A 16,597-nucleotide genomic window follows, 5' to 3' on the forward strand; every position below is an offset into this window, starting at 1 on the left:
ACGAATCTGCAAACCGTTTGGTTCGAATCAACCTACATCGTCTCGAATCTTCATCTGAAGATTCGAGCCAAACGTCAACTTATACTAACCGATCCCAAATGCACACCAATTACTCCCCTGACCTCCCTCGTGACCAAATCAAGCCTGGTTTGGTTCGAATCGAACCAGAAAAGCTCAAACCCCTAATCTGAGCCCCAAGAACCCTAGAAATCCAAAAACCAGGAATTTGTCCAAATTAGCAGAGATTTGAGGGTCTAATAGACCTTAGTCGAAGTGTTCTCCGTTGAGAACACTTGATTAAGGTCCATTCGACCTCAAAAAGGTCGAGTCTGAGTTCGGACCTGGTTCACCTAGTTACTTGAGGTATTCTTTCTCCCTTTCCGTTTGATCTATTTTTGTTTGTTTGTTCTGTTGTTCGTTTGTTGTTTAGAATGATTTTATTTCCAATTTCTTTGCTTTGTTCTTTTTCTTCTCCAAATCAGACCTTTTATTTGGTCGAAATTTTCGTCTGTTCATTGATAAGTGTATGTGTTTAAACTATATAATCGATTGGAATGAGTTTGATCGATTAATTAGTTTCCAGGGTAATTCTTTGTTTTGTCAGTACAACTTGAATCACCTATGTGTACTATTCGATTCTGATCATTAGCTATTGACTTGTATGTTATAATTCATATAGTCGATTGGATAAATGTCGTCAATTAGTTGGGATGTTAGAAACCTGTAAATTGTTCAAGTTTTAATGGTCTGTCAGTTTAATGCTAATATACCACTAAGCTAATGAATAAAATAGGGATCAATAGTGGGAGTGATAATGTTGTTAAGTGCCTTTAGTGGATGGAAATCAGAAAGAGCATGGGGTTTAATTTTAAAATAGAAATGGCCAGTTAAAAGACTGACAGATTTTTGAATTAACTAGTGAAAAGGGTACTACTTGAGTTGGCTTAGTGACTTTACTGGTGGGAAATCAGGAACAGCATGGGTTCAATGATAAAAAGGTAGAAATGCACATGAGGAGGGAATAAAACAGGCTAAAAGTGAAATGTTTGAATGAAAAAAGGGTCAGCTCTAGTCTTTAAATAGACTGGATTTCGGGCAAGAAAGGGGGGGTTAGAACCAAGGGCAGTCTATTTTTTGGAACCAGGTAGCTCATTTCTTGACTTCAATCCTAGATAGACAATAAACAAAAAAGGGGCAAAAGAAAAACCTCTGTTGTTTCATTGAAGCTGGAAAATTCTATTTTCTTTCACTGTTTGAAATCAGCACTAACTACTATTGTTCCATTGAAGATTCAAGCTTCTTTCTTTGATTGTTCGAAAATCAGAAACTACTGTTCCACTATTGTTTCGGATTCTCCTGTTTCTGCCTGTGATTAACATTGGTATTTTCGGGTCTCAACTGAGTCTCCCGAGTCTATTTTGGTGGATATTGGTACTGCTTCATTGGTTTATTTCTGTTTCGTTCACTGGGATTTATTCTGCCTGGTTGATACTGTTGTTGTTGCTGTTGTTATTTGTTGTGTTACTGCTGCCATATTGTTGTTGCTGATCTTCTTCTTCTTATTGTGTTTCAACATCCAGGTACACACTCGAATTAAGTTTTTGATGTAACTTTGAAGGGAAGATGAAATGAGAGATGCTCGCATATTTGATTCTTGAAATGTGTTTGTTTGGATTGTTATGTAGTAATAGCCAAATAGATATTAGAGTCTAATATAATTCGATTCCAATTCATGTGCATACAAACCCTGGCCGTTTAATTTGGACTTTTGTTAGACTGTTTTGGAATCGTTGGGACATTATTGATGTAGTGTAATATGTAATGATAACAGATTCAGTATGGTTGGCGCTGATTGTGTAAACTTTAGTTGAACTAACGTCTGATCAAGCATAAACATTGAATGGGATCTTAACTTTAATCCTGTGAAATTAACGAGAAACTGTATTGATTCCATGCTTCATAGTCTGATACTGAACCCATTTACATAAATTGTAGGTTTGTTTAAAAGGTAAAAATCGCACGTAGATTACTTTTGTCTGTCCCAATCTTCGCTGCAAAGAAACGTAAAAGTATGGGTTAATTTTATACAATCAGAAACACCAAATCTCCATGTGTACATGCTCATGTAAATACCAAAGTTTAGCCTGGTTATGCACATAGAAGCTTATTTTTATGAATAAATATGTCGACTGTAAGCTGGCGCAGTCCCTTTTGAATGGAAATCCAGTTAAGGCCCAATGATTTGCGGGCTTATTTGCCCTTGACATATTAATTGAAATGATGATACTTGAGCATGCTAGTTAGTTCAGGCCTTTTCTTTATTTTGAGACAAGAATAAACAGAAAAATCATAGTCTTTTAGGATTTGGCCTTAAATAAAGATGAGATGAGCCTCGCCAAATAGTTACAAATCGCGGGGCTCTCAATAAACGTATACAATAATTGGTTGGACTTCGGAGTTGGCCGTTTTAGCGAATTTTCACGACCTCTTCCTAAAATAACAATACGTTAGTCTCTTTAGGACGCGCCTTAATTGATCTTACCTTCTTAAATACGGGTGTACATTTATGTAACCCAAATCCAAATCCCAACGAAGTCAAAATGCGTCGACCAATCACGGGTACATCGATTGTGACGTGGTTCGAAATGCGTTTCCATGACGTTGCAATTCTTTTGAAACAAAATAACAAATGAGACGAGCCTCGCCAAAAAATGCACAAGCTGCGGGGCCCTCTATACGTGTTTATAAAGTTTGCTTAGACTCCGGGGACGGGCCGTTTAACACAGTTTCACGGCCTTGCCCAAAATAACGATACGCCAATCTCTTTAGACGCGATTTTAATTAAATTACATGCTTAAATTCGGGTGCGCATTTATGTGACCCAAATCCAAATCTCAACGGAGTCGGAACGTATTAACAACCACGGGTGCATTGATTGTGACGTGGTTCGAGATGCATTTTCACGACGTTGCAATTCTATTAAAAAATAATAATAAAAGCGGTTTAAACTTAATAAAAGCACACAAGTCATAACATGTATTAAAATCAGATATTTAGCCATTATAACAATTTAAGCGACCGTGCTAGAACCACGGGATTCGGGGGTGCCTAACACCTTCCCTCGGGTCAACAGAATTCCTTACTTAGAATTTCTGGTTCGCAGACTTCATTTGGAAAGTCGAATATTTTCCTCGAATTGGGATTCAAGATAAACCGGTGACTTGGGACACCAAAAGCCAAACCTTTCCCAAGTGGCGACTCTGAATTAAATAAATAATCTCATTTCGAATATTGTCACTTAAATTGGAAAAACTCTCTCACGTGTTTATCCTTCGGGGTAGGCTCGCAAAAAGGAGGTGTGACAATTGTCGTTTAAAAAAACTTATGAGTTGGACTCAATTAGGTGGCATATTTTAATATGTTAACAAAAGATGCTCAAGCTAAGGAGGGTTTTTGAGGTTTTTTTTTAGGGAAATCAGAAATAGTCAGATTTACAACTAATAATTGAAAAATAGTCATAGTTTCAAAAATAATCGAAATTCAGTCACTTTTTCATGTAAAGATAAAATTTGAACAAAAACACTCTTAAAATTGCGGAAATATTCCAGGATAATATGTTGGAGTTCGAAATTTTTACATATGAGATTTCAACATAATGTGTTGGAGTTCCAATATAATATACTGGAAGTTCATACGCAAGAGCTCCATAATACAACATATTATGCTGGAACTTTCCGTATTTCAGCAAAATAATGACTATTTTTCAATGACTTTGCAAACGCCGATTATTTTTCAATTACCAATCCCAAAACTAGCTAGCCCGTGCTATTTTCACTTTCTTTTGCTTAGCCAAAACACAATTAAAGGGCAACCTGATCACAAGGTTCGCAATGTTCGGGAAAGGTCCGCACCCCAAAGGTGTGATGTAGTCAACCTACCCTACTAGTTACTACAAACATTAGTAGCTATTTCTATGGCTAGAACTCTTGACTTATAGGTCGAGGCAACTTTACCGTTGCTCCAAGGCTCCACTTCCGCCAAAACACAATTATTCCTTACAATATTTGAAACTTTAGCACCTTAGAGTGGCAACTCAATGCTATTCTTACATTTTTGGAGGAGCTTCCCTATAAACATTTAGGAATTCACACAATAGCCTTCTTAGTGACATAAGTGCAAAAGGTTTGTACAGTATAACCAAAACAGCGATTTGCAGATGAAAGGGAAACATCTAATAGTAAAAGAAAATGGATCTTCTCTACTATCTCAATCTTAAATACAAAAAAATGGGAATTTTTACTATTGGAAGTAATTGAATGAGTTACAACATTCTCCCTGTTTTGTGATTATTGTGATGTTACATGACAATCAAGGTAAAGCTGTACTGAAATTGGATGTTAAACAATAAAAGGGATGAATGATTATACATAAAAAGGCAAGAAAAAAAGGTATTCCTCTTGGAAAACTTCAATTCTCTGTATATATATTAACAGCTTTTACCAAATGGCTTGTGTTTGTCACCTTTATATTCTTCTTGCCCATGCAATAAACTTTCGAAACCAATATCAAGCGCTTCCAAGACGTGTGCTTCCCAGACGTTCTTCAGCCATTTGTTTTGATACATCGCTATTGTTCCAAAGGTCTTTCAGTTCGCGTCTCACCAAACCCAGTACCAAACAAGTTCCTAGACAATAAAGGTTTTAAAACGATGAAAAACTAAACATTAACTTTAACTAAGTGGTCATTAGATTGTCATACCTAGTGTGCATGGCACGAGATATAGGAGAGCGGGTTGACCATGTCCCTTCATTAAATACAAGCCCAAGTAAGTCAAGCAAAGACCTGCATGGATTAAGGCAAGGAATGAATGAAATGTAGCAGTAGAAAAATAAGAAAAAGGAGGAAGAAATTACAAGAATCAAAAAGTGAAATGGAAAGAAGGAAATAGAGAAAGAATGATAAATCATCAATATTGATTTACCTGGAAAAAAAATGGAATTAACATACACGACACACAAAACAACTTATGTGCAGACTTATAAGCAGAAGAAACATTGTTGTATTACAATAGTTGGAGCCATTAGAGGCATTGAATGAAAGAATTGAACGTCGGAGTGAGAATCTCAAAGCAATCTGCATTATGGGAGCCGTACTCAGTAAAGAGAGACTTCTTTTTCTGAGTTTCGGTTAGTTGATTTCAAGTTTTGTGGATAACTGTGGTGTCCGGGCCAGCATGCACCTTGACTAATTCCATAGGCTAACTGCTACCTCCCCCAGCACAGATACCGAGTAACTCTATCCAATATATGGATTTCATTTTTATCAGAACATGTGCTTTTAAGTCTTAGTTGCCATTTGTGCACAAATGAAAAGCCATTCTGTTTAATGTTTTGCAGCAATTTTTTGTATAGTCATGTGGGTCTTTGATCTTTTCAAGGTTTTTATGGTCTCGAGCAACTAAGAGCAGCAGTAATGCATTAAAACAAGCGGATCTGGATTAACAAAATAAGAGCATGTAAAAGTAGAAAGGGCCAGGAAAAACAACAATAAATCCAGTGAATTCCCACAAATGAGGTCTGGGGAGGGTAGTGTGTACGCAGACCTTACCCCTACCTTGGGAAGGCAGAGAGGCTGTTTTCGATAGCAGCCAGAAAAAACAAAAAAATAAAATAAAATAAAAAAGAAGAAGGAAGAAAGAAAAGAGAAGTACCCACCGGTCCCGTAACCAATCATCAGCCAAAGGAAGTATCCATTTAGTACTCCCTTCTTTCTAGCTTCGTCAAATCTGCAAAAAAAGATTAAGAAAGAGATTAAGAAGTCAAAACTAAATCGCCATCATTCTGTAAGAAAAAGCGAGTGAAGTTTGAAAAGCAGAGCTGCTAAGCCATTGCAATTTATTTGGTCAACAATAACCATTGACTTGAAAACATCCTCAGCTGCATTCCCCAACCGTTTATCCAATTTTAGTTTTCCCAAATTTTAACCATTGTCACCGAAACCATTTGTAATACTTCTAACTGCAATACTTAGAGATGTTTCATAACAAATAAGAATTTCCATCAAAACCCAGATCGTCATTATATCAAAACATTCATGACTAAATTAATATATATTCTCCTTATAGATGCCTAAAATGAGAATACCCTTTAAGAACAAAGGTAGAGAAGACCTATTTAATCGAGGTGATGCGCTTATCTTTACTTTTTCTGAAAGAGAGTAACAATTATTGTTGCAAGATGTCTGAAGAGCACAAATACCTGTATGTAAAGCAAATTAGCAGACCAGGGAAGAGAATATCCCCAAAGCCAAGCATATCAAAGCCACTATAAGGATCTGTTACTTTAGGAACTCTCAGAAGCATCGGGATTGATTCTCCACCAGCTTTCTTACCTTTAGCAACCTACAACAGGGGGCAAATCCGCCAACACGAAAACTTAATGACAGAGACTGAAGAGCTAAACTATTTTCTGGTATGAAGTGCATGACAAAATCGTGTTTCGATATAACCACGCCATTCAATCCAGCTTAATAAATAAGGCACCAAGTAACCAATCAAAATAAAGTGCGATTAACATATACCAAAAAGAAAATAAAAGCAACATTCAAACCATTAAAAGATAAAACGTATATGTGTGCGCATTTTAAAATCACACAAGTGCATCTAATATGTTTTAAACAATCTGGATCAGCTTAATAAAAAGAATTACCTAGTTCTGTGCAAATCAATTAAAAACTTTTGTTTCATTTTGTGAATTTTCCACAATCCACGTCAATTAGTTAAATATTCAAAGAGCCTCGAAAGAAGTTAAATGTATACTGCTACTTTGCACGCATGCATGTTACATATGCTAAGCAATGACGAATTATGGATTAATTTTATATTCTAAAATATACTATTTCTCAAAACTAAGAATAATAAAATTTTAGATTAATTTAATTTTTCTTCATTTTCTCATCCGAATCTTATGTCAAACCAACTCATGATATGATTTGAACACTTCCAAACCAATATATCACTCAAGACATTCCCCAAAAAGGTTTGCGAGCCAGATAAGTTATATGCATCAATGGTACGGACTGAAATTGTAACTAAAGAGAAAACTTACTGAAATCATAACACTATCATGGAATATAGTGGGAGATAGGAAAACCCAGAAGATGTCATAGACAAATGCGCAACACAGAAGCACTGTAGCGACCTAAAAAGAGAAAGGAATGACATAAATGAGAAGTATATTAGTAAACATAGGTAAAGCAAAACAAGAAATCAACTGTTTTCACGAGTGAGTTTATAGAAGCTATCACACACCTTTATATTAGGCAACTGAGCCAACTGCAGAACAGTGATCATCAAAGCAATTCCCTGGCGAAAATAAAGTTCTCTTTTATTTTAAACAGTTTTCAGCTGGTGTAAATATCTAGAAGAGTGAGACTTGGTGATAAGGATGCATAAACTGTATTACCTAGAAATCATATAGCAGATTTAAAGAGATCATTCAACTAATAACACAAATAAATATCCAACTGCAAAGGTCTATCACACAAAGGACAACATGAAATGGTTTAGGAAGAAACTATAGATTAGCTTACAAGAATGTCTTGACCAATCCAAGAGTATGATTCTTTCCTGTTTACTGCCCAGAAGATGGCGAACGCCACACAAAGTAGTAGGACAACTAGAGACAGAATAGTGACCTCCCCAAGAAGTGGCAAATTCAGTGTTTTCTTTCCACAACATCGATATTTGCTGCTTAAAAGATTGTAGGAAGCATATTTAAAGATCTAATCAGAAATTCTATACATAAATATGACACAGACGTCATGGGTCCATAGATCATACCTTAGTATGAGAGACACTATGCAGTTATGCAGTCCCTGAGAAGGAAACAATTAAAGAATAAAAGTTCAACAAGCAGAAAAAATGTTGACCAAGCGCAAACAAGACTAAGTTTTGTTCAGCCAAAAATGTAGAATGTGCATATGATCATGATATAATTGCATATGTTGCACAAATCAAGCATCAAAATCAAATGCATGCTAATAATTTGAAAGTGAATGAGTAGTCAGAAAATAGATAACCTGACCTACCAAGACCACAGATATGGACTTGAGCACGTCAACTCAGAAAAAGTGAAAGCTAACTAAAGCATATGGATCTGTAAGTTCACATATTATAATTACATCTATAAGCAGATGGAAATGTTAACCTTTCAGAAGATTATGGCAGGCACAATTATCATGGAAAAATGCTTGTATCACACAAAATGTTGACTAAATTTACTGTTCCTAAGATCTAAAGTGGAAAGAATAGATAACTTAAGGTCTGTGATGCAACCAGAAAATTAAGCCTAAATACACCTCATCAGGCCCAGCACTCTCTTGACTTTGCAGTACCCACCCACCCACCCCCCACCCCACCCCAAAAAAGCCAATCTCTTTCTTCTTCAGCCAAACAAAATCAGTATAGAGCTCTTCAATCTTAAAATTCGTTTCTTGTTCATCCAGATCAACGAGCTCATTTACCCCTCTTCTTCCTCTTTTCATTATTGAACCCGTAATTGCCTATGATTTTGTGGTAATTTCTTCTCTAAAATTAAGGTGGATTTTTTAAACTCAAAAAGAATATCAAGAAATTGGGTTTTGGTGGCCAATTTCAATCTAAATTTTGTAATCGCTTCTCTTAAATTAGCTAAAAGAAATTGAGTTTTGGTGGCCAACCTATCCATCTTCACCGGAAATTAAGCTCTCCATCGAGGACCCCTCCCCCGATCCCCGTTCCCCCTTTTCTTCTTCTTCACCTTCGTCAATGGGGTGATAGTAAACAATGGTGGTTGTTCTGGAAATTAATAATTGTATGGAGTGTAGGATGGTGTTGTAAAGGATGCAATAAGAGGGTGGTGAATACTAGTGGTCTGGTGGTTTACAGTGGTGTTCTTTTGGTGGAGAAAAATAGAGATAGAAGAAGTTGGTATCGGCGCCGCCAGTAATGGCAGTAGCGATGGAAGTGTTGGTTTTGGTGGCGATTCTAGCGTGGGGCTTGACCTTCTTCCTCTAATGGTATTCACAGATTGAGTTGGTTGAGAAAAGAAAAGGAAAAATATATTTTCTTAAGGTTTCGCACGCTTAAAAACAAGTGAAACACACTTGTTTTGCCATCTCAGCATGAGGGGTATACGAGGCTCACTTAAACCAACACAAAGTGTCTAGATGGTTACCTGGTAAGTTGGAGTGTGAGATAGATATCTGGGGCCAACTTTAGGTGTTATTTTGCCATTTACTTTTGTTAATCCTTACGGCATGTGATTGTACACATCGTACAGGACTAGCACTCCCAGTCGCAGAAATTTCTTTGAATATTTTTATCAAGGGTCTAAGGCAGGGGAGTGGGAGCATGACAAATATTTGTACACTTGAGTGCTCGATTTGACCAGCTATGAAACAGTTACTACTGCAGCACAAAGTCATATCATTTCCCTGATTAGTTTGTACGTAGAGAACTAGATTAACAGGAAAAACTGCTATACGCATTGAAAATATTGCAAGGAGGAATATTTTAGTTCAGTAACATAATAATTTATGAATCTATCATAGTATAAATTATTAGGCATTGAAAAACACATTCTTATAAAAATCTTTAGAACTTCAAGTTTATCTTCCGTTTTCTTCTGTAGCATACGAACAGATACATGATATCATTATCTTGCTCATCTGTTAGATACTAAATGCATGGCCCCAGACTATCAACTAATTCAACAACAACAACAACAAACCCAGTGTAATCCCACAAGTGGGTCTGGGGAGAGTAGTGTGAACGCAGACCTTACCCCTACCTATAGGAAGGGAGAGAGAGAGTTTGTTTCCAGTAGACCCTCGGCACCCTCGGCTCAGGAAAAAAGAACGAAATGGTTTAAAACATTACAGGAAAAAAAAATAGTGCCATGAAATGAGATGGTTTTATCAGACCAAATTGTATTGATTTATAGAAAAGTCAAGATGGAGAAAGAACGAACTTGAATACCTCAATTCCACCGATACAGAAAAGTATTATCAGCAGCCAGACAAACCATGTCGACATGAAAAAGTAAAGTAGCACCAGAAATGTGGATGCTGAGATGACAAACCCAATAGCAGTCCATGCAGTAATGTGCAGAATTTCATCATCATCCTCCTTGGCTACTACATCGTCATCCTGCAACGAAAACATATCATTTTTTTACGCCATTACAGACAAGGCATCATTGGGTGTTATCCAAATTTGACACACAAACTAGAAGTAGGAAAACTAAAGGAGACATGTTTACAGTATGCTCATAACACACAAAAATAGAGCATACATCAAATTCAGTCATAGATGCATGTGTGTGTGTGTGCGCGTGAGCAAACACACTTAGACACAAACATAGACCAATCAATTGTTCAAGTATATTTTAGTCTCAAATCAACTGAGGTTATATATGAATCTTCGGTTCCGTTCCACTCTATTCAGGCATATTTCATTCCAATACTAAATAATTTGTATATTAGCACAAACGAGTTCTCCAAACTATATTTGAAAAAACAACGATCAGAAACAAAAGTATCCACAGAGCATGTATCAAGAATGGAAAAGAAAATGGCAGGGTAGCAAAAAAATTATACAGAACATATCAACCTTGGTCAACATACTTAAATTTTTAAAGACCAACAACTATAACCTAATTGTGTAACCCAAAATCCAACAGCCAGGGTAATCTAAAATAACTAGATCAACTGCAAGATCAGTGATGACAATTTTATCAAAGTAACCATAGACAAAAGCAAAGATGGGATTGCTGCTAACTGAATTTAATAGAATATTAGAAGCTTAGCATGTCAAATGTGAAGATGTTTCAGAGAGCTTCTCTTTTTTTTTTTGTGTGTGTGTGTATTGGGTTTTTGGGGAGGGGGGTTGATAGTTCACAGTCATCACTTTCCTTAGATTGAGTAAATCTTTTCCAAAGAGCTGCACAAATAATTGTTCCAACAGCCATCAACCATATGAACGACACTGAGTAGTCCACAATAGGGCGATCTGGCGAATATAACAGCAGCTCCACTGGATTAAGAAAAAGAAACACACATATCATAAGTATTCCAACTGAAGTAAAACAAAAAAGAAATAATAAATAATTTTGCACCAATTACAGAGTCCCTATGACAAAGTTTGCAAATAAAAAGCCATTTATTCTAGCAACACAGCTTAGCATTCATTCCTTAATGGTAAGTTATTAAACGCATCAAGCCAGTGCAACCCATTTTTTTAGCAAGAATCAAGCCAGTGTAACCTTTGAGAGTCATACACTCAACCTCTTTTTTTTATGTATACTCAATCTCTGTTGTAGCTGTTAGCATCCAATACAGATTGTATAAGTTGTAGTATCCTTACATAGTCTTGGACAATTCATACAACTTGAGAGAGCTTTTGAGTGTTGGAATTAGGCCCAATGTCCTTTTTAACATGCTATTAAAGTTGGACCCATCCCCAATGTCAGGCCAACCATATTATGTTACACCCCAATCCCCACTCCAGATGTCAACCTTGGGCTTCTAGGGGAGGGCATGTTGGAAATTTCACATCAGTTAAATGTATGAGTTATAGACATCCCTTCGAGCTAGCTTTTTGGTGTTTATAGACATCACATCCATTTCCCTGGTGGTAATTGTTCTTTCCTGGAACATGCCCTGAATCTACTCAATACATTAACAGATGTGAAATGTCAAGATGAGTGTAAACCATCTTATACATGATACGCATCTCTTCATCTGTTAACTGGGTTGTCTGGAGATACATGAAACGTGCAGCATTGTATGGTTATAGGTTGTGCGTTGTTCATGTTGAAACACTGAAAAAACTTCTTGATATAGGCCTATTGACCTCTAACCCATAAACCTTCATCTCAAACTCATCGCGTAACTGCTTTTTCAAAGTATTACCCTATGACATGCCTTTTGCGATGAATGTACATCACCCGTACACAGCAATTAATTGACTACCATCTAAAAGCTTTCTATAATACACATAACTTTCATATGATTTCCTACGGAATACACCAATAATCTATGCAACAAGGATCTCTTGGTTGCACCAAAAGTTAACCAGAAAGAAATGGGATTATATTTTCATATTTACCACAAAAACTGAATAATAGGTAATATGAGAAACGTGTATTGCATCATAAGCTACTCAACCTCTTAACAACAAAATTTAGAATCCAAAGAAAAGCTAATACTTCACAAAACATTTGAGCAATATAGATGAGGCCAGGGATTTACCTTTCTTTCCTGCAGCTATGTATTTATCAATAATATCTCCCCCATCATTTGAAATTGAAACGACAGGAACGGTTACATTAGATATGGTAGAATTGTTAGGACAAGCAATCTCCAGAGCACCTAAATAAATGCAGGAAGCAGTGTCATTCAGAAAGAGATGACGGGAACATAACTAAATAGATCTTGAGACCTAAGATGACAAAGTGAGTCAGGGTTACAACCTCCTTCAGTATTTATTAGCACAACACCTGATGCACCTCCTGCTTGGGCAACCGTAGCCTTGATTAGAAAATCACATTCACCGCGACGAGCTAGTGCAATAGAGCCTGATAACTAGAACAATTGATATCTCTGCATTATTTAATGTAAAACTAACAATACAACTATTTTTCATTTTCGTAGGGCAATACCAAATTATTTTTTGCAACAGCCAAACTGAAATGAAAACTTAGACTTCTTTGGTATTTCAAAGTAAAAACAGTTTGTAACAAACATTATAGATTATAAATGAGCCAACTTAGTTATACTTAATTTCTGACAGATCTTAGTGGCAACCCTTTCAGGTTATTTTATAACTGAAACTCTTCCACACTAGTATGTGATTCAATTTCTGCACAATCTACGAGTCTATATCCATCGTTGTTTTCATGATAGGAAAGTTCTTGTTTATAGGAGCTAAAAATTTAATCTTATCCTTTCAAAAGCAATATTTGAACTCAAAAGAATTAGTGGATAGTCATACTAGTTTGAGGGCTTCTTCAAATCTTAAAATCTAAGTTCTAAACACCAAATGGGTACTTTTCATCCACAAACACCACTAGTATATGTATCTCTAAAACCAACACAAACTCAACGAAAGAAAAAGCGAAGACAATTGCAACTTTAGTAGACTCACAAATTGTTAGTAAGGAAAATTTTTGCAATTGGCCCAATATATGATTACTTTTAGTAAAGAGTACCTTTTCGATTTTCACACTTGAAGCTTACTCTTTAAGTTTTTCATATGCTGAAATAAGTTGTTTTATGCAGACTCTAGAAGCTTGAATTTAGTTAACTACCTGATGCTTAAATGCATGCTTAACCTATAGATGTTGTCACCTAAGTTTATGTATTGCATGTAAAAGAAAAAGTTTCTTTAGGCAATTTGTTGCTCTTGAGGTAGGACTTTTATCATTCTCCAATATTCTCAAATCAACAAATGACGGGTGCAAGATCATCAACAAAGATCAAAGAAACAAAATTGGGCAGTGAAAGAACTACGACTATTATTTAAGCAAGCAGCACCTTGGACTATCAAAATTGGGCATTAAGTTCCCGATCATAGCGGGAGCTTAGTGCACCAGGCTGCCCTTTAAGCAGCACCTTGGACTATGTTTCGGGTATCCACCTAAAAGTAAAGGTGTGTAAGGAATGTGGGGTAAATACCTTGGTGGAGGAAGCAGAACAGCTATTCGACGGTTGAGTATAAACAGCAGGCAATCTGGGGGCATGTTTAGTATCAGTGGGTAATACAGATCCAAATGCTGCACTCAAGCCAACTATTGAATCTTTCTCAGCACCATTAACCCACAACTTCACCAGAATCTTTGAAAAAAAGGAAGAAAAAGAATTAAATACAATAACGTCAGTAAGTTCCCATATGTGCTGAACAGAACTAAAACAGAGAATACTTCTAGACCAACTAAAAAATGGACCAAACCAATCTTATCTATGTTGTTAAATTCCATCTCTTTGAGATAAGATCAGATTGCAGTTTTCTTAATTCCTGAATAAATCTTTATACGGTAACATCCCAAAACACACACCAGAACCTCAGAATTATTACATTATTTATTTAAGCCCCAAGGCTTAGCTCAAGTGTCAAAAGTTGAAACACTTGTGACTTAGGTCACAGGCTCATAGGTCCGAGCATTGCACCATAAGAACTAAGCTTGGTATTTAAGTGGAGAAAGAGGGACGGGCCCATTGTCTCTGAGTTCGGGGAAGGTCACGGGTTCGAGCTGTGGAAACAGCCTCTTACAGAAATGCAAGGTAAGGCTGCGTATAATAGATTCTTGTGGTTCGGCCCTTCCCCGAACCAGGGGCGGATTTACCAAGGGTGAAGCGGTGTCACGTGACACCGCTTCGTCGAAAAATTTAACAAATTATATGTATAAAAATGATATGTGAACATTAAAAACCTTATAAATACAAATGGATGACACCACTTACAGAACACATTGCTCTGGTGCAGTGGAAAGGACACTACATTTTATTGGGGTGGTGGCAGGTTCGATCCTCCCAGATAGTAAACTGGGCTTCTTTTTTTCCCCTTCTATAACAAAATACTCAATATATTCTTTTTTTCCGCTTCTATAGCAAAATACTCAATATATTCTTTTTTCCCCCTTCTATAGCAAGATACTCAATATATCAACAATCTCTCACGCTCCACTCAATATATCAACAATCTCTCCAACTCGATATATCTATAGCAAAATACTCAATATATTCTTTTTTTCCCCTTCTATTGCAAAATACTCAATATATCAACAATCTCCCCCACCCCACCCCATCCTTTTGTTTTTTCTTATTGAACGTTAATGACAATTACATTAGGGCATTTAAAATACTTTTTGTTTATATGATCTTATAACAATTTATTTATGTGTTTATTTATTTTAATGTGACACCGCTTGTAAGAAGTTCTGCGTACGCCATTGCCCCGAACCCCGCGCATCGCAGGAGCTTAATGCACCGGGCTGCCTTTTTAATCAAATATCACTTGTAAGATTATACCGGGTATGTTGTTGTTGTTGTAGAATCAAATACCTCCAAATTCATGAACCCAAAGGCAAAGCCTCCTCACCCATTCCAAATCATCTCAATACAACAGCCAAAAAAAAATTCTTCACTTTAAAAACCCCTCAAAAGAACAAAACAAAATTCATAACCCCATCATAATTTTTCACATAATTACTACCCAACAACAACAACAACATACCGAGTATTATCCCATACCGTGGGGTCTGAGGAGGTAGTGTGTACGCAAACCTTAGCCCTACCTTGTGAGGATAGAGAGTTTGTTTCCAATAGACCCTTGGCTCAAAAATAATTACAACCCAAGATAAACAAAATGAAGGTTGAGTTATCCTAATATGTTCTTGCCAATACTCATCATGAGCTAACTTTTTGGTGTTGTTAGGCTCAGCATCCATTTTTATTAATGAAAACCACAAAATTATGATATCAAATAAAAAATCTACAAAACCCATAGAAAAGAATTCAAAGACATGACATTTTCAACACAATTACCACCCAAAAACAAAACCCACAATTCTTTTTGCCTGAAAAGAAAATATATGCAAAAGGGGGTTGGAAATAATTTACCGTATTGATATCATTGCTGCAGGAGCTATGAACATTGGTAGTAGGGGCAGCATATGCTGATATTATTGATGATGATAAAATCAGAATAAAAAGGCTCACTTGTCCATAATCAAAATGCAATGAAGAAAATGCCATAATTTAATTTCCCCCCTTTTTTTCCTTCCTTTATTTATTTTTTGTTCCTAATAATATATCTGGTGATATATTTGTTCTTCGCCTATTTCTGCATTGATGAAAATTTTTTGAGGGGGAAGGAAGAAGGGATTGACGTTGGCACGTTTTTGACGTTTACGGTTTTAATGTTAATCAAAGGAAACGAATTTTATTCAGTACCCAACGGTGATACAGAGGGGCATTACTGTAAATTGGTAAATGATTGCGATTGCGATTGCGATTGCGATTGTAACTCGTACTCATCAATTGCGTTTTATAGTAATTACGTTTTATAGATCGCACTTCATATTGCGTCACGTATTGCTTTTGACAAAGCTCTATTAGTTACCTCTATCTATGTACTAGATTATCTTTGCCCGTGCTTACGTACGGGCCCAACAATATAAATTCTGTCAAAATTTATTTATCTCCCACTCATTAATTTTGATTTATTATAATTACTTGTGTATTTCAAATTTACTAACAGAGGTCAAAGTTTTTTTCTTTTTAGTCTTATAGCCTGTTTGGTCAAGCTGCAAAAATCAGCTTATTTTGACAAGTACTTTTTTCAAAGTGCTTTTCTCAAAAGTATTTTTGGTGAGAAGTAGTTTATGTTTGACTAATTAGTTTGAAAAGCAATTTTGAGCAGCAATTAGTGTTTGGCCAAGCTTTAAAAAGCTGTTTCTAAGTATATTTTTCTCAAAAGTGCTTCTAAAAAAAGTGCTTTTGGAGAGAAGCTACTTTTTCTGCTTCTCCAAAACTACTTCTGCTTCTCCTCAAAAAT

The 16,597-nt window shown here is 36.2% G+C and overlaps 1 protein-coding gene across 1 annotated transcript; it reads right to left on the reverse strand.

Annotated features, from left to right (window-relative positions):
• Positions 1–4,272: 4,272 nt before the first annotated feature.
• Positions 4,273–15,959, reverse strand: LOC104238858 (signal peptide peptidase-like 5). Its single transcript, XM_070162130.1, has 14 exons — positions 15,661–15,959; positions 13,717–13,875; positions 12,513–12,624; positions 12,292–12,411; positions 10,951–11,074; positions 10,019–10,187; positions 7,841–7,875; positions 7,591–7,747; positions 7,310–7,363; positions 7,107–7,199; positions 6,258–6,400; positions 5,715–5,785; positions 4,759–4,842; positions 4,273–4,684 (listed from the first exon to the last, which is right to left on the reverse strand). The coding sequence occupies exons 1-14, from the start codon at positions 15,793–15,795 to the stop codon at positions 4,566–4,568; spliced, it is 1,575 nt and encodes a 524-aa protein (XP_070018231.1). The 5' UTR covers positions 15,796–15,959; the 3' UTR covers positions 4,273–4,565.
• Positions 15,960–16,597: the final 638 nt, after the last annotated feature.

The sequence above is a fragment of the Nicotiana sylvestris genome, chromosome 1 (assembly GCF_000393655.2).
Source record: "Nicotiana sylvestris chromosome 1, ASM39365v2, whole genome shotgun sequence".
NCBI classification, from domain to species: domain Eukaryota; kingdom Viridiplantae; phylum Streptophyta; class Magnoliopsida; order Solanales; family Solanaceae; genus Nicotiana; species Nicotiana sylvestris.